General features: G+C 41.7%; 1 protein-coding gene and 1 pseudogene across 2 annotated transcripts; both read left to right on the top strand.

Annotated features, from left to right (window-relative positions):
* Window positions 1-146: 146 nt before the first annotated feature.
* On the top strand, window positions 147-1,498 carry LOC146394784 (uncharacterized; annotated as a pseudogene). Its single transcript, XR_014834832.1, has 3 exons — window positions 147-155; window positions 374-979; window positions 1,105-1,498. The product of XR_014834832.1 is annotated as an uncharacterized LOC146394784 (transcript).
* Window positions 1,349-15,191, top strand: RAP2C (RAP2C, member of RAS oncogene family). The gene is made up of 3 exons (XM_005673920.4): window positions 1,349-1,925; window positions 4,398-4,710; window positions 12,641-15,191. The coding sequence occupies exons 1-2, from the start codon at window positions 1,653-1,655 to the stop codon at window positions 4,674-4,676; spliced, it is 552 nt and encodes a 183-aa protein (XP_005673977.1). The 5' UTR covers window positions 1,349-1,652; the 3' UTR covers window positions 4,677-4,710; window positions 12,641-15,191.
* The last annotated feature ends 3,100 nt before the right edge of the window (window positions 15,192-18,291 follow it).

Here is an 18,291-nt window from a genome sequence, read left to right as displayed (position 1 = left end):
TGCGAAGCCTGGGGACTCCAAAAGGGACAAAGCTGAGTTAGAGTCCCATAAAGGCTACTCCTAATCCCTTTGGTTTTCGAGCCTGGCGATAAGAAAGAAAGGAGTGGCTTCGGCATTTGCTGGTGGAGTCAAGGCAGATTTACCGGATGATAAAAGTACCGAGTGTGTGTGCGTTAACTGTCAGGCACAGCTAAATAAAACACACCACATATGAAATCCGAGCTATTCGTGAAGTCGAAGGCTAATGTGCACGCGTTTCTTAGAAAAATAGCAAGTGCATGAAAATACCAGCAAAGAGCATCAACTTTCTCGGCCGTTTTATTTTCCCTGCGACTTCTGGTCCAGGGATGATAGGCGTTGTGCGGATCTTTAGCTCCGCCAACCAGCGGATCAAGTCCTCAGGCCGGGCCGGGGGCTGCTGAGACTCCTAGGGGCTTCCGCGGGCTCGGGGGTGGGACTGTCCGCAGCAGCAGCGGCAGCAGCAGCAGCAGCAGCAGGAACAGCAGTTGCGGGCAGGCAGAGAAAGGAAGGGCGCCGGAGGTTCTCGGACAGGCCCTTTGCCAAGGCCGTAGCCCCGACCCGAAACCGTCCTGGGCCGACTCGCTCAGCAGGGCGCGGCCCCAGCGCCACCCGGCTCGCCCCGGGAGAGGTGGGACTTTCCCCACCGGAAGTGATCCCGTCCCGTCTCAGGGAACTGGGGCACCTCCACCAGTGTGTCAGGGAAACCCTTCCGGGTGTGTGCTGGGGGTGGGGGGGTGGGGGGAGGGTGAGAAAAAAAAAAAAAAAAAAAAGAGGTGGGTTCGCCTGGAGTCCCAGCGGCCGCCGCCGCTGCCGCCGCCGCCGCCGCCGGACGGCCCCCGCCCCTTTCCCCTCCGCGAGCCGCAGCGCAGGGGCGGCGGTGAGACCGAGGAGCCGGCCAGTGGCCATGGCCTTGGCGTGACACAGCCTCCCGGGCGGCCGGGCGGGTGCGGACGGCAGGGTAAGCGGGGGCGGCCGGGCCCGGGTGGGAGCCGGGGGAGGCGGCCGCCCGGGCTGCCCGACGGGGGCGGGCGGGGGTCCGGCGGGTAACGCGCGCCCTCTCCGCCCCCCACCCCCCCATCACAGGCCGGACGACGCCCGCGGGAGCCGCGGCCCAGAGACCCGCCCGGGCGGCAGCGACTGGAGCGGAGCCCACAGGCCTGGGCTGGCTCGGCGGCGCGAGCAGGAAGCGGGGTCCCTGGGCCCCTTTGTGTGAAGGGCGGGGGAGGGGCGCGGGGCAGCCCCGGGCCGCGGGCTCCTCGGACGCCCGCCTTCCGCGGGGGGCCCCCCGTCTGTCCTGCGGCGCCCACCCCTTCCCTCCCGGGGCGGGGGGCGCGTGTCGCCTCCCCAGCCTCCCAGCTTTTCGGGGCTCGCCTTCTCCCCACGCCCCCTGCCTGGGCTCCGGTTCCTATAGGAAGGGCATTACCATCCCATCCCCACCCACCCCGACACTTCGCTCTTTCCCCTCCCCCTCCTTTAACTTCCTCTTCTTCCCCCGTCGGGCCCTCGGCTGCTCTGCGCTCTCCTCCCGGGTTCGCAGATTTCCGCCCACCTTCCGCCTCCCCGAGCCGCGCCGCCGCGAGCGGGGTGTTATTTTTCCCTCCCTCTGGTAGGAGTTGGTGAAGGAGAGACTCATGCGGGAGTACAAGGTAGTGGTGTTAGGGAGCGGAGGGGTTGGCAAATCTGCCCTTACTGTGCAGTTTGTCACCGGGACTTTCATTGAGAAATATGACCCCACCATTGAAGATTTCTACCGCAAAGAGATCGAAGTGGACTCTTCCCCCTCCGTGCTGGAAATTCTGGACACCGCAGGAACTGAGCAGTTTGCCTCCATGAGAGATCTCTACATCAAAAACGGCCAAGGTTTCATCCTGGTTTATAGTCTGGTTAATCAACAGTCTTTTCAGGTAACCAAGTCTTGTAATTTGTTAGAAGGGGGTGTGGTAAACTACATTTACTTCTGGTTTGCTTGCGTAAATGACTGTGTTTTGCTTTTGAAAGTTAGACATGGCGCATTTTTGAGGTTTCTCCTGGCACGGAAAAGCATCGAGTTGTTTCTATAGCGAGGACTAAAGGCACTACCGTTCACAAATATTTTAAAGTTATTTTCGAGTGAAAGAGAAGTGAAAAAGACATGTCAGCCAGTGTATATTTAGCCTGGCATATAACCATCTGAAGTTGCTCGTTCACCTCACCAGGTCTTGGTTAATGTACTCAGCAGAACAACGTTTCAAAGATAATCTCGGGCAGATAGAGCACTTTGGAAAGAAAATTATTTGGAGCCGATTATCTGTTGCACAGATAACTCCTCTGCGTCTACGTCCCTTCCTCCCCTCTGTTCTCACCTAAGTCTCTCAACCAGATTTCTCTATCTTAGTGCTGCAAGATGAAGAACTCAAGACCTGCCTTCTAGGCATTTTACTTACTTGGGGCATGTGAAGGGAAGTTACTCATTGAAAAGACTGGTACCTAGAATTAATAACAAACACAAATCTAGAACAGCTCTCCTTTTTTGCAGTTCTTCCAAACTGTTTCTGATAACATTGACTCTATTTGTAGAGAATATGTGGATCTGGGGACACTGAGCAAGGGCAGATTTCTAACCCCTGGCTGGGTGGCCAAACTGGAGGTGATCCTCTTTCTTTGGCAAATCTGTCCTGTCCTTCGCTGGGAGACAGACTGGAGGTTTAACATTATTTTAGGAGATGCGATAAATGTTGCTATTTATTCTTGAAAATAAATAACCTCATATTGACCCATTATATTGACCTCCATTGATTTAGGAAATGGATGGTTTTTTTCTGCGTTTAAAGGTACGCACTTAATGTTGCTTACTTAAGAGACATTTAGTGCTTTGTCCAATCCAATGTGCTAATTCCACTTTTCTTAGTGTTTTAACTTAAAGTACCATAGTGAACTTTTCCACTAACCAGAAATAGCAACTTGAGGATTTTTTTCTTTTCTTTTAAGGATAGTAAGTTCTGGGTAAATTAATCAGAGTTATTGTGACCAAACTAAAGTTCACTCGTGGAGGCTTAAATTCCAAAGCACTACTGTTGCAAAAGCATTTTTCTCCAGAAGTACCCATGTGCTAAAGGTGCTATTTGACAGCCGTTTTCCTTCTAAAGGATCCTCTGGACGTTCGTTATTCTATTAGCTGCCTCTCTTGAGGCTGGCAGTCTTTTGAAGGGTTTTTCATAAGATTTCCATTATATCTACTTCGTTTATACACATCAATAGGGAGTGAAAAACTGCTATTATTTGGATGGCGACTTAAACTCTTTTAAGCCCAAATGCCATAAATTTGGATTCTCACCTGAACTTGTGTTTCCATAAGGACACAGGGAAAAGAAGCTTAACGTAGAAGACTGAATTGATGTGTGCTCAGCAGAATTGTTGCAAATAGCAAATAACTGTGTATTTTTGTGAAGTTTCAGCACCTTGTTCTTCCTTCATCCTGCATGTGAATAATTTTTACTGTAACTATTCAAATTAAACATGTTGTAAGTCAAATATGTTAAGTTACAAAAATCCAGGAAACGAACACGTAATGTTAGTATTAAATCTATAACCTTGTCTTAAGTCAGGACTACCTGCCCTCCAGAGTTGACACTCCTAGAGAATTGCTAAGGCTCTTGTCTTTTGTAATTAATTGTAATTACTTAGAAAAAAACAATGCACGTGGAAGAAAATTCACGTTGTAAAATCGACCATATGCAAAGGCAAGTTTGACTTCTTCCTGCCCAGACTTCCCCCTGCATTCCCTCCTGTCCCAGGAGCCGCTCACTAGTGTACAGTGATTTCTAGGACTGCAGTGGACTTTAAGGATAAAGACATACCATTACATTGAAAGCAAAACTTTTAAATGTGTGAATCTGTTTTTACCTCTGATCTTTTAGGCACTGGGTTTTTGTTTCCACCTAAAACACTTTCTCTCAAGCGCTCTTGCTAAATGGTTGGGAATGCCTAGATGCTGCACTTGAGCTAGGATAACAGGTGTCACCAGGAGTGATGACCAGCCGGCAGGTTTAAGGAGATGGCCAAACATCCTTTTGTACAAATGGACTCATCATATTTGGGAATTTGCTTTTGAAAGCAGTATGGACTGAGGGAAAGAAGTGATTTAAATGAGTCCCAAAGTTAGTGTGCAATCTGCATTTTATATTCTTGACAGAAATTGAGCAGGGAGGGTCTATGGAAACTATCTAGCGCCTACTTCAATGGAGAAAATGACATTTTTCTCCATTTGGGTGTGTGGTTTTATTTTGGATTCAGCTCGCTATGCTCACTGAGGGATGACTTCTTGTGATATTGCAATATTTCTGTCACGGCTATGCAAACAGCATATTTTTTTTTTCTCTTTGTGATTGTTTACATAGGATATCAAGCCAATGAGAGATCAGATTGTCAGAGTGAAGAGATATGAAAAAGTCCCACTGATCCTAGTAGGAAATAAAGTGGATCTGGAACCAGAAAGAGAGGTTATGTCTTCAGAAGGCAGAGCTCTGGCTCAAGAATGGGGCTGTCCTTTCATGGAGACATCGGCAAAAAGTAAATCAATGGTGGATGAACTTTTTGCTGAGATCGTCAGGCAAATGAACTATTCATCCCTGCCCGAGAAGCAAGATCAGTGTTGTACAACTTGCATTGTCCAGTAAAAAAGATAACCTCAATCATGGCCATACCGAGCAGGTCAGTTGCTGATGGAACCTTATGTGTTTGATCAAGTCTGAAAAAAAGCTGGTTAATATTAATACACATTGTACAACCTGAAACGTCTGTCTGTATTTTTAAAATAACACTTCCCTTAATACAAAATAGTCAACATCCAGTGTCAGAAAATAGAAAAAAATTACAGATAAGTAAAATGAAGGTAAGAAAGTGCCTTTATTCCCATTACCAAGATTTGTGTTTTTGAAGTGAGTTACTGTTGTTCTCTACCTGCCTGATGCATAACTTTCCTTTCGGGGTGGGGTGAGCTGAAGGATAATAAATCTTTTCCCTGTTTTGGTGATCTAGCATCCAAAACGCATGAGAGAGCATCTGATAATAATTTTGAGAAGATGATGAGTTTTATGTTTTCTGTATTTTTCTATCCTGGGCTAGAGAGCTTCTTTCATTGAAATCAGTTTACTAATCACCGCAGTGCTTGATTGAACAGGATGATTATTGAATCAGGTTCCTCTGTACCTCGCGTTGGAGAGACTTAGGTGACCTCTGATGATAACAAATTATTAGTGCCACACTGTACCTGACTTGGGTATGAATATGGGGTCCAAATGAGAATCTGGTGAAATTATCTGTGGCGTGTTTAGAACAGATAATCTCAAGCCTAGGAAACATTTTATTCAGTTTAATGAACAATAGTGTTAATAAGAACAAGAGTAAAACTTTCAAACCTTTCAGTGAACTAATAACTTAGTAACTAAGTTTTTTAAATGAATACATTCTTGGAAAAGTAAGGTTATATAAAATTTGTTGAGCATTTAAAATCAGATTATTGTATTCATATCATAATCTTTTAATCTAGATTGTAATTGGGCAGATAGTCTCACTTAGAGAATAATACGTAGATAATCAGACAACCAATATCCTGAAAGACTGAGAAACCACAGAAAATGCCAGACCAGCATGACAATATCGGGAATGGAATTGATTGTTTTGAGCCAAGACTGACCTAAAGTCTTGGAGGCAGTGTTGCAAATGGCAGCAGTCATTTCGGATCACAGAGATGATTCCTAATCAAAGGTCTGGCTTTATATGTGCTCCCTGGAGAAAAGACTAACGGTCCCTAATTTATCTTTGCAGACAAGATCTAATGTCGGGTAGTGTCATCTTGGAAAATGAAGGATGACAACAGTGCTTTATTCAAAATGCTTTCACTCATCAGCTTTTGCACATACCAGAATATGATGGAAACACATTTATTATCGTATACCTAGCTCCGTCTGTTAACATGTAGCATCACTATTCAGACTATAGCCCAGCATGTGTTTTGTTCATAGCATTGCACTTGGAGTTTAGCTTTTTGAGGCAGGAACAGGCGTATGTAGGTGACTGAGTCCAGTGTTCTTGTTTCCACAATGTCTCTTCTTAAATTGCAAGCCAACTTCAAGTTTGAACAAGTTCTGTGTGATGTTGTGTCTTTACCATTATGCTCTATTTCTCTATCTGACACTTTTAACCAGACAAATGACATAAGTGTTTATGCATGTCAGTTTTATCGTCTTTATAAAAAATTAACCAGCTCCCACAAAATGTTCCCAGTTTTCTTTCCATCATTAACGTAGACAGTTTTAGGAGGTAAACTGAATAAAATTGGTATAAAACATGTAGAGGGCCACTGTCTTAGTCAAACTGGCAAATGGATAATGTCTAAAGCTATTTTTAAAGCTTTCTTATTCTGAGTTATTTGAGTTTATTTCATTTTGCAACTTTTGCGATCTAAATTACTTTTAAATAGATATTTTATTTCAGGAATGATTAGACTTTTTAATATCTCAAGCAAACTATGTTTATGTTTTTTGTTAATGCACTGAAATCAGAAAATATTAATACCAGTAAGCGCTCGTTTTTATAATAATGGATTAAGTTTCCCGTGTGGTTTTTGTTTGGTTTTTATAAGCACAATGAACAGTTGAGGGTGTGAGCCTTGAAATAAAATATCTAATCAGCTGGATTTCCGAAAGTCTTAAAGGGAGTCCCCTGACCAAGATCTTTTAGAACAAAGCACAATATATTCAGTGGTCTTTTTTTTTTTTTTTTTTTTTGATTATCAGATAAGATTGAACTGATCTGTAATTGGAGGCTTATATAAAGTTTGTAGCTGTGCTTGCTTACTATTTACCTCAAACAAAACAGGTGATGGATTCTGAGTCCTATAGCTTGGGTCATAGAGCTCTGAAGCCTGTCAGTTCAGATCTAGATTGAAGATTAAACTTTTGGCAAGTAAAGGTGATTTGAGAAATGTTTGTCCTTAATATTCAGAAGAGTACCTTGTCCAAGTTAGAGATAGTAGGACTCAGATAAGTCAGAAGGACTGTGATTATTGTAAATTGGTTTCTCTTAATTGAAAGGGAAAACGTATTAATGCTCTAAGAATTACTTCTGCTAATTCCTCACCTTTCTTTCTTACCACCCTTCAATTTGAGTCACCCGTCTCTTGCCCAACACCTGTTTATCTGCATGGCTCCCAGGATTGTTTCCTCACCTTTCACCCTCCCACTGGCAGTAATCTTCCTGTACGTTTGGAAGCAACGCCGGATTCCTTATGCGCTGGTTTCGTGGCTGGTTTCCTTACTGACCTGAGGAGCCTGCCATCAGATGCTTCGAAGGACTTCGTTTACTCTGCAGCGGAAGTGCACTAGAAGCCCAGGCAGGGCGCAGCCCTGTCTTGGTTTTAATAACTGTGTCATAGCACCTATATGGTGGTGTAAATAGTTGATATTGGCTGTTGTAATATACTGTTGCTAAGAATGGTGGGTGTTTTGTCAATAATCTGTTAAGACTGTAAAAGAAGTAAATCACGGTGCCGCAAGAGTTCGGGCAGAGGAGAGAGCACATTCGGTTCAGAGCAGCTTTCTCAACATTCTGGGCTCTCTGTCGCGGGGCAGGTCCTGTGTGTTGCAGAATGTCTGGCAGCATCCCTAGCCTCTACCTCCTGAGATGCCGGGAGCATTCCCCCCCCCATCCCTCAGTTGTGATGAACAAGAGTGTTTCCAGACATGGCCAAGTGTCTCCTGGGGGGCAGAATTGCCCCTGGTGAAGAACCTCTGATCTAGAGGAACTGGGGAGCAGTCGCATTTCAGTCAGGCCTTGAAGAACGGGTAGGATTCGAGTGGATGGAGGAGGGGGTAGGGGTGATTCCCAAACAGAGGGAATACCAAACAGAAGGACGAGAACATCCTAAAATATTCTGTTAGTTCCCCGAAAGGTCGGAAGTACAGTACAGTTAGCTCTTAAATGTGATCGTTTGGTAAATACTCTTTTGGCCAATGGAACTTACTTACAGATTATTTTTCAAGGCTTCCTATATCTCAATCCAGTATTGACAGAAGTTATTCTTTTAAAAAAAAAAAAAGAACCAGAAATGAAAAAGAAGGTGTTCTTCACTGCAGTTGGATGGTCTCCCGCAAGAGCTTATCCTGTTTTCCTCCATGTATGATGAGCGGCTTCTCGCGGTGAGAGTGAGCGGTGCATCAGCGTACCAAACACCGGGAATCAAACTGAAAGAACAAAGATCATTCTTTACGTCAGCCTCAGTTCATTCTGTGTGTCAGCCCAAAGAGAAAAGGCGATTCTTGATTCGAGACCAGCCCATCAGTTCACGTGGCGACAGAATGGCCGGGATGTTCACAAAGGCTCCTGAAAGGCTGACCCATCTGTGAATGTCATTTTAGTCTAGCTGGCCTTACTGTTGCTAAACTCAGCGGGATTGATTAGCATTTTCAGGTTTTTTAAAGTAAATACGTGGAATCAGAATGGTTTCTAATCTTTGTTCCAGCTTTTAATTAGATACGATGTGCTGGGGATTTAGCAGATGTGAAGGGAAATCAGGAAAATTAAATCGCAGTGTGTACTTTAAAATGCTGGCATTTTCATGTCCAAGTTAAATATTAATCATATCAGTGAAACACCAGGGTGGAATTCTGTTGCTGAAGTCACAGTTGAGAGAGATACTTCCTTTTTGCCCCCCCCCCCCCGGCCTATCGTGCACATCATCTTGGAGAACATGGCTTATTTCAAATGCTCATTTGTCATCCAGTCCACGTGCACAGAGTGAGCCAAAGTGGAGCCCGTGACACAGCGGCCCGGAGTGGAGGAAGCAGCGTGCTGTGGGGCGGTGTGTACCGGACAGACCTGCAGTGGACCTGGGGGAGAAGGGGAGAACGGAGTTGCCTTGTCCATCCTGCCCCCTCACTCTCTCAGACCTTCACGGACCCCCACAAGGCCCATGGTTTGGGCCTCTTCCGAGTGGCTAGGTGCCTGGTTAGACCTGCTGTGGGTGTGGAGGTGTCTGGTGATTAGAATGACTCTTCGTATATCTGTTCTGTCTTTAATTGCTTCCTTTCGACCTCAAGATGAGGCTTTTATTGCAGAATGAAATGCATTGGAGCCACTCAGTTTTACTCTATTACTTCTCTAGCTTAGAATGAACCATCAGTAGAATTAACAAAAACCACCTCATGGAGTCGGAGAATTGCCACTGAGGAAGTATTCTAGCCCTGCTGCAGGAGAGATTCTCCTCGTGGGATTGCTTCTCAGTGGAATTCTAAAATCCAGAAGATAATACCACCAAGAAAGACCTAAATCCTGTCAGCTGTTGGAAAAACTTATCCCACTAGAAACATACTCCCAAATTCCTTTGATTAGCAACAGTCTTAGGAATATGGGAGTTAGAAAAAGCAATTCAGAGTTGAGGGGAGCAGTCCCCTGCCTGGTTTGTTAATTCATGCTAGCAGCTGGGATCAGACCACTGGGCTCATGCCGCTGCTTATTATCAGTGGGCATGGACAGACCGTTTGAGATCGCAGAATTTGAACTCATCATACTAATTTAAACTTAAGAGATTTTAGGTCTGGGATGTTTAAAAAAAATAGCTTTTCCTTCCTGCCCTGGGTTAACTGTAACTTTTAGAGTGCATGTTCTCCTTAAAGCACGGTTCCCCTTCCGAAGATTTGTGGATTCGATGCCATAGGTTCAGCTTCTGCTCTCTGTGTTTAATGGGTGACAGATGAGCACTTTTCATGACCCCTAGTCCACCCACTCCACCCCCCAATAAGCTACATGAGTGTTATGTAAATTATGATGGAGAAACAGGAATATTTTAACAAAAACATAAACTCTATCAGCAGAATTCCAACCTAGTGTTTTGCTAATATCACTAATATTTAACTTGGATATGAAAATGCCGAGTGAAAAATGTAAAGGTAAATTTATTTTTTCAAAAGCTCCTTTGGTTAAGTCCCCAGAATATCATACGTCTAAAACTGGAAAAAAATGATATTTGCTAAAAAGAATGCTAGTAAATACCATTGTATTTAGAAATGCTAAATCTAGCTAAGCTAAAAAGACATTCATAAACTGCTAAGCCTTTCAGGAGCCTTTGTTAATATCCCAGGCATTCTGCTGCCCCGTGAAATGATGTGCTGGTCTTGAATAAGAGTCTCCCTTTCTCTTCACGCTGACATAAGTAATGATCTTTGTTCTTTCAGTGCTGTGTTTGGTACTCTTGTGCACCAATTTACCCCCCTTGAGAGACCCTACTGCATAACTTCCTGAGCAAAAGGTTTGGACTGTTGTTTGAGATTTTTTTTTAACATTTTTGCTCTTTCATAACAAAATATAATTAGAAAAAAAAAAGTGAAACCAGTCAAGCAAGGATTTGAGCAGAAGCTTCCAGAATTAAGATTTGTTGGGTGTCTTGCTGGAAACTTGAGAGTGAGGACAAGGATCACTTGTGTTCTGTCTCACAAGCAGCAAGTTATGCTTTTGCAGTGTGTCTGGATGTGATACCCTGGGAGTTAAAAAGTACGAGTTTGACCAGCTGCCTTTACAGCTTCTGGAATGTTTTGTAAATGAATGAGAGTTGTTAGTACACTGAGAATTTTGCTGTCTGTGTGGAGCAATAACATTTACATTTCACATTCTGTGAACTTCTAATCTGAGAGAGACTGTCCTTTTTGCTTAATGCAAGCTTTTGCTTCAGGATTTATTACTGTAGAGAATTAAAATTTATTGCTCTCTTGAAAAGTAGCTGGTAGTAATAACTACTTGGTTTGTTTAATGGTATGCCTCATATTCATATTGTGGAATCTGACCCGGGATTTATCTGTGTCTCCTGATTTCACTGGAGTATTGTCATCCTGTGGAATGTGGATGGACCAAATGTTAGCCAGGTTTTTAGAGGGTGAGAAATAACTCACGTATCACCTTTTATTTAATGGAGATTATGGTTTAATAAGCTGGTTTGTATTCATAGTGTTTATTCTGGCTAGAAATAATTACTACTTCCCCAATTTGATTTCAGAGAATGCCTGAACTATTAAATCATCACAGATTACAAGTCTTCCCTATTTAAGAGACATAACCATATTTGAAAATCCCAACTCTTTATAATTATTTTGAAAAATGTTGATTAAAATGTATAGTCAATTTATTAATTCAGATTAATTGAGGAAAGTCTAATCTGAATAACCGAAAAGCCCTCACAACGAATTGCATGTATAATGAAATACTGTTGCTCTCAAATAGGCATGAAGATTTAAACGAGGCTAAAAAAATATAAAGCTCTTTAATTTGGATATCAAAGACATAATCCTGGTCTTCTAGAAATTTATAACATAGTTGAGAAACGAAAAAATTACCTGACATTGGACATGACATTTGGTACTTTCACATAGTACCTTATGTAATATTTACCACAACCCTGTTAGGAAAGAATTTTTGTCTTTATTTTAATGTTGAAGAAACTGGACTTGCCCAAGCTTAAATACCCAGTGTCCTAATAATTTCCTTTAATGCAAAAGAAAAACTTTTACTTGGAAGAAGAACTTTTCTTTAATAATTTCTAAAGAGGCAAACTTTTGTTCTATTTTTGCCTAATGTGTTTAGGTGGCAGAATTTCAGTAATGATGAGCAGAGAGACTTTTTTGAAACGAATCATTTTTATGATATAGCTGCTCATAAAAAGTTCTCTCAGGCTCTTTGAACACTAATAGAAGTATAGCTGTCAAATGAAATTAAAATTATGCGTGTATAAACGTTGGTAGAGCCTGTAGACGATCTTAAGTTGGTTTCACTTGGCATTCTTTCATAGTTGCTGTTCTGTTCTTTGTCTCTGCCTTGATTTAACAATTTTTATCTTTTACACTAAAAAGCAAATGTATTTCCACACCCCTTAGAAGCTATTGGCTGATCCAGCACAGTTCAAGGACATTGTGCCTGAATGATAGAGTCCCCCCACCCCCTGGTGTTAATTGGGAGGGGGGAAGTCTACCAGTTGTAAGAGCAGAGACTGAGAAATCCCAATCATAGGAGAAGTTTTTATGGTTGGGAGGATGTATTGAAAAGAGCAGACCAGAGTGGGACATGTGAACTACTGCTGTCATGTAGCATCTGACCCAAGTCGGGACACCTGGTAGGTGCTTAATAGCTAAACCTTGATCGAATCACATTTTCTTATTTTAAAATCTCAAAAAAAAACCCTATATTTTGAAATTTCGCATACTGTCAAGTGAGTTCGTAATCACTATTCATTGAATTCTAATGCTATTTCCCATTAAAAATATGAAGAGATCAAGTTCAAAGTAACGGTAACATTGGCCATTCATACTGGAAGACCTTTTAAATACGTATTGTTAATGTTGTATACTTTATAACATATAATGTTTTAAAAAAATAAAAGTTACGTACACTAGCTCATATCCAATGCGTCATTATAGTGTCGCTAAACTCGCAAAGACTCTTTGGGACCATAGAAACTTATGGGGAACACTGTGAACTCCCACTTGACAATTCTGGTACTACTTCCATATTTATAGAGATCTGTTGTCCGGTGTTCTCATTTTAAACTGCGATCTATATTTCTACATTTTGATGACATTTTTTTTCTTAATTGCAGATAAAACTCAGAGGAAATTTGCACAGATGCTGCTTTGGAGAACTTTACAACCTGGGTTGCAGAACTGAGCCTTGGTAAACCTGTCTCTATTACAGCATGTTGCCATACATCTAATTAAGTGCATAAGGTCTTTGGCCTTCAAGAACCATTGACCTTAAACAGGAATGCTTAGCACATTTACCATATGTTTAAAACCTGTTCTTTATCAGTCAGTCCTTTTGTAGCTTTTTAAGTTCCTATTGATGGCTAATATGCAAGAATTAATTTTTAATATTTTAATTGATTTCTTTAATCAGTTTCTCAACTTGTATTTATTAAATACTCAAACTCAGTATTACCTACTCAATGCCTTTTAAAAGAAAGTTATAATGGAGAAAAAAATTGAGCCTTAAACAAATGGTTACTTCTGTATATTACCTCGCACCACTGCTTCATTCTATTTGTAAACTCTTTCTCCTTTAAATGGTTGGTTAATACTTTTGAGACTTTGTTTACGTGTGGCAGTGTTGTAAAAAGAAACTAAAGATCGCATTTTACCTGTATGGATGGGATATCCCTTTTCTTAAAGTGCAGTTTGTGATGTGTTTTTGTAATTAACATGTTCTGAAAGTGACAATGGCTATTCGAAATTGACTGTAGAGCATTTAGCTGAATAGTTAAGCATTTGATTCCATTAGGTTTTCACATGTGTTAATCTCATTTACAGCATCAAATTGCAGCAGTAACATTTTCCTTTCTGTGAAGTTCTAAATTTAGTTATGACCTACTAAGCAATGCTTTTGAAAAGGGATATTGTATCCATGGTAAATTAATTGTATACCTAAACAGAGATAGCTCAGCTTTTGCCTGTCAGGCTTGTAATTGACATCTAGTAGACTTCTGCACATGTAAAATTAAATTCAAATAAAATCATATACACTTTCTAATTCTTAATATTTGTCTTTCTGAATAATAGTTTAAAGCAATATTTGTTAAAGTTTTCTTGCACTATCACAATTGCTTTTTAGTTATTTCTCAAGAGGCATGTTCGTAGTAGAGACAAAAATCTGTGTAACAGGAGGGAGGAGAGCGCCGAGTCTCTGGGCGTTTTGGGGGTTTTTTGGTTTTCGTTTTTTTGTTTTCGTTTTTTGAAAATGTACTTCTAATAGCCATGGCCTTCCATGTTTACCTAATCAGCACATTTTGTCTGAATACTTGAACATTTTAACAGTAACATAGGTGTAGAAACAGAAAACTTGTCAAGAGTAGTCTTTTGGTTCAGTTTTAACATCATGACAACAAGCGCTTTTTCTAGTAATGATTTTAAAACTTTGTAAGTTTGCCAGTATTTTGTTGTTGGGTTTTTATTTGGTTTTAGTTGTGTGCTTTTAATTTGCAGAAGTTAGTAACTACAGCTCACCTACTGCACCAAAGTTCTCGATTTTAGGAGCCCAGCTTTAGTCATTTGAACATGCTTCTAAATAAAACAAAACAAAAAAACCAAAACTATACTTTTGATCTATAATAATAGCTCAATAACTTTGTCAAGGAAAGCTCTAATATATGCAGTGATGGTTTTTGGAAGGGTGTGGCAATTTTAAATTTATATTGTGTGTGATGTTCAAATAAAGTGATACCTACATTCATGTGATTTATTGGTCAGCATGACCATTAATTATTGTGTAGAGATTAATTAAACTTTGATTTCCTTTTTTTAAATCGTGTTGCATTTGATTCCTGATCAAATTCCCGCGAAATGAAATCTTAATCTTAGATTTTGAATTTTATGAAAGTGAGATTGTAAGGGTGGAGGCAATTGAAACCTTGTTTCTTCTTTGTCCACTGCTTGAAATGAATACCTGTTTAAGTTTGCACTTTAATACCAAACTTAAAACCGAACACTCAGTTCAAAGCAGGTTAAGTGATTGTGGTTCATCTTTATTAGCTGTGTGAAATTCTAAAGGAATCAAATAATTCATGATGATTTAAATTTTCTGCAAATGGAGGCTTTATACAGTGTTTCTTTCCTATGGATAGTTCTCCTCCTTTTACTCTTGCTCCCTCTCACCTTCGCTTTCTCTCTCTCTCTCTTGCTTTCTCTCTCTCACTGACCTCAGCAGCCAATTTAACTTGAATTCACGTAGGATGACAGGAATCAGGGGAAAGTGATTTAAAGGTGGTTTCTCCAGCACATTTTAAGAAAAGGGACCAAAAGTTATTTTAGCTTCCTCAATAGATTGCATGTCCAGTTGCTTATTAGGGTAATAAATTAATATTAAATGCAATATATGTCTTGTCTTTGCTATGGCATCTGTTTAGGAGTTGTTCAAATCACTGCAGTAGGGCTCTGCAAATAAAATCATGTAACCTATTATCATGGATCTAATGTACTGTAACTTTATCAATGAAAGGTAAAAATCTCGAATAACAAGTACAAACGTTGAACAATGACCTATAAAGATTTGTAAAAGTAAAATTTTTCCAATAGATTTCATTCTTGTCATTTTGTAAGACGACCCTGCAGTCCACCTGTTTGTAACTTTTTTAATAAAATAGACATCTGTATTACTGAGGTTGGCTTCTTGAATTATTTGATGTATTACTACCTGTAATTTGCTAACTTGTAGATCCTCGTCATAACTCAAAGTCATTACTTTTTATCAAAATGATCATGTGTATTACAGTACATGTTTCAACAAGTTAAATATTCACCCGTGTCCTTAGTCACCATTCTGGCATCTGTGGGGGAAAACTGAGGTATATCCTAAAATGTAATATTTAATCAACTGAATAGCTTATAAATAAATGAGAAATAATGGGTAAAAAAGAATAAGGGATATGACTTGTCCCATATGGAGAAAGGGGCCCAACTACAAATCTCTTGTCTGGAAATTGTCCATGTTTAGATTTCAGTGTTAAACCATACGAATAAATTCTGAAATATTGAATGAAGAAAAGTCAATAAATTATCACTTTGTTTTATCCCGTGAAGAGTTTTGCCCATCGCTTTAATTCACTGCTTAACTCAATATTTCTAAATTGATGAACGGAATAGATGTTTTTTTTTTTAGTTGCTACTTTTTAAAAGTATAGTTTATTTACAATGTTGTGCCTGGATAGGTGTTCTAATCTCAATTTTTTTTGGGGGGGGGGGGAGGGCGCCACACCCACGGCATGTGGAAGTTCCCAGGCCAGGGATAGAAACTGTACCGCAGCAGTGACCTGGGCTGCTGCAGTGACACCAGATCCTTGACCCACTGGTGCCACAAGAGAACGCCAATCTCCATGTTTTTTTATTTTTTAATTTATTTTATTTTGTGTTTTTAGGACCACACCCATGGCATATGGAGGTTCCCAGGCTCTCGGGGTCGAACTGGACCTGTAGCCGCTGGCCTACACCACAGCAACGCCAGATCCGAGCCGTGTCTGCGACCTACAGCCTCAGCTCACGGCAACACCGGATCCTTAACCCACTGAGTGAGGCCAGGGATCAAAGCTGTGTCCTAATGGATGCTAGGTCAGATTCGTTTCTGCTGAGCCACAGACGGGAACTCCCTCAATGTCTTTGTTTGTTTGTTTGTTTGTTTTGCCTTTTCCAGGGCCACTCCCACAGCATCTGGAGATGCCCAGGCTAGGGGTCGAATTGGAGCTGCAGCCTCCAGCCTATGCCAGAGCCACAGCAATGCGGGATCCGAGCCGCATCTGCAACCTACACCACAGCTCACGGCAACCCCGGATCGTTAAGCCACTGAGCAAGGCCAGGGATCGAACCTGCAACCTCATGGTTCCTAGCCAGATTCATTAACCACTGAGCCACGAAGGGAACTCCCCCTCAATGTTTTTTTAAAGCTCTAATATTTTTGTTGACGTTGAACAGTTCTGTTTGTCCAAATATATTATGAACTGGATTTTTGTGTCATTGTATAAATGGGCAGATTTATATACTTGTGTCATAACAGGCAGAAAACATCTGATCCTTTATTACCACTGATTATGTCTGTAGTTGGGCTCTAAGCACTCCGTATATGCTGTACTAGGTGCTGCTCTTCAAGTTCCAAAGGCCTTTCCTGCAAGGAAGGCACTTGTGATTTCAGGGCCCTCCCCCTTTTTTCCCACCCAACGAGTAGCATCCCTTCACCCAGCAAGGGCGACGTCTCAACCGCATGAGTAACAGAGAGAGAGAGGGTGGCTGCCTGATGAGCCCTATCAGTAGAGGACTCTGTCCCAGCCAGGTCACCTTTATCTCTTTGCTTTTTCTGCCCTCTTCCTGTTCTTATCCGGGGAGAAGATTCATCCCCCAGGGCGTGGTAGCTTGGGGTCAAGATCCAAGGCTGTAAGACTTCTCATTCAGATTGAGAACAGGGCCAGTTTGTCAGATAGGCTCCTGCTTTCACACATACGTATTTCATGTGAACCTTCCAGCTCTCCGGTGTTTTGAGCCTCATTGTCCCCACTTTGTTGTTGATGAAACCGAAGCTCAGGAAAGTTGTGACTTCAGATCATCACAGCAAAGTCAGATGATTAAAACGTTGAGGAAGGTACTTTCGGACAAGTTTTTAATTCATCATTGGGTAGAGTCAAATGGGTGCTATTAAAATTCTAAAGCTCATGGAAACAAGACAAAAGACAGCAAGGGAGTTCCCGTCATGGCACAGTGGTTAACGAATCCGACTAGGAACCAACCATGAGGTTGAGGGTTCGGTCCCTGCCCTTGCTCAGTGGGTTAACGATCCGGCGTTGGCGTGAGCCGTGGTGTAGGTTGCAGACGCAGCTCAGATCCTGCGTTGCTGTGGCCCTGGCATAGGCTGGGGGCTACAGCTCCGATTAGACCCCTAGCCTGGGAACCTCCATATGCCGCAGGAGCGGCCCAAAGAAATGGCAAAAAGACAAAAAAAAAAAAAAGACAGCAAGACATGTTTTCAGTCAGCATGACGGTCCGCATGTAGCAAGATACTATGGGTCCTATTTAAAGGTAATGTGTTTGTTATATTGCTAAGAGTTTATGTAAGACATAAGCTATTTTCATTATAACTATTTTTCTTTGGAAAGTCAATGTCTTAAATCAGGGTTTGGCAGTCTTTGGCCGCCGGGCAGCATCCAGGCCTGTTAGCAGTGCCAAAAGAACTGTACTTAGATTTAGCAGCTGTATCCTGAATCCATTGCAGAGCTCAGCTGCACCGTTTTTTTCTACCTAAACTTAGAGTTTGAATGGAGGACCAGAAGTGCCGCTGATCCCAGACACATCCTTTGTCAGCAAACAGACCCACTTCTGTGCTTGTAGACATTACTCTCTAGGGCCCAGACCGACCCATTCACAAATTCAATGGTCCTGCCATCGTCCTATAATTCATGAGTTTTCTCCCATGGACTGTGACCTCCTTGCAGGTAGGGCCTTGCCTAAGTCACTTCTCTCTAGTGTATTATAGGTACTCAATAAAATATTTTCGAAATTAGAGTGACAGAATCAGTATGGCAGATGGGTGGGCACTCTTCAGAAAATTCTCACCCTGCCATTTCCTTCTGGTCCTTTTCATTTATAGCAGATAGTATGAGAAAGGCATTTTTCTTTCCCCCGTCTTCCTTCATCCTCTGCAGCCACTAAGTTGATTTTATTTTTTTTGCTCATTTGTTTTGCTTCCTGTTTTTAAGAGTAGCTGTTTCTCAAGTTACTT

This window comes from Sus scrofa, chromosome X (genome assembly GCF_054392235.1).
Source record: "Sus scrofa isolate SSC_HxYL_T2T_F1_AM1 chromosome X, Sscrofa_HxYL_maternal_Yorkshire_Landrace_v2.0, whole genome shotgun sequence".
Lineage (NCBI taxonomy): Eukaryota > Metazoa > Chordata > Mammalia > Artiodactyla > Suidae > Sus > Sus scrofa.
This window is presented reverse-complemented; position numbering and strand designations above follow the sequence as displayed.

Bases quoted from the DNA above. Each gene is read 5' to 3' on its own strand.
- RAP2C (XM_005673920.4), top strand. From the start codon at position 1,653: ATGCGGGAGTACAAGGTAGTGGTGTTAGGGAGCGGAGGGGTTGGCAAA. The intron at 1,926-4,397 runs GTAACCAAGTCT...TTGTTTACATAG, and splicing joins TTAATCAACAGTCTTTTCAG to GATATCAAGCCAATGAGAGA.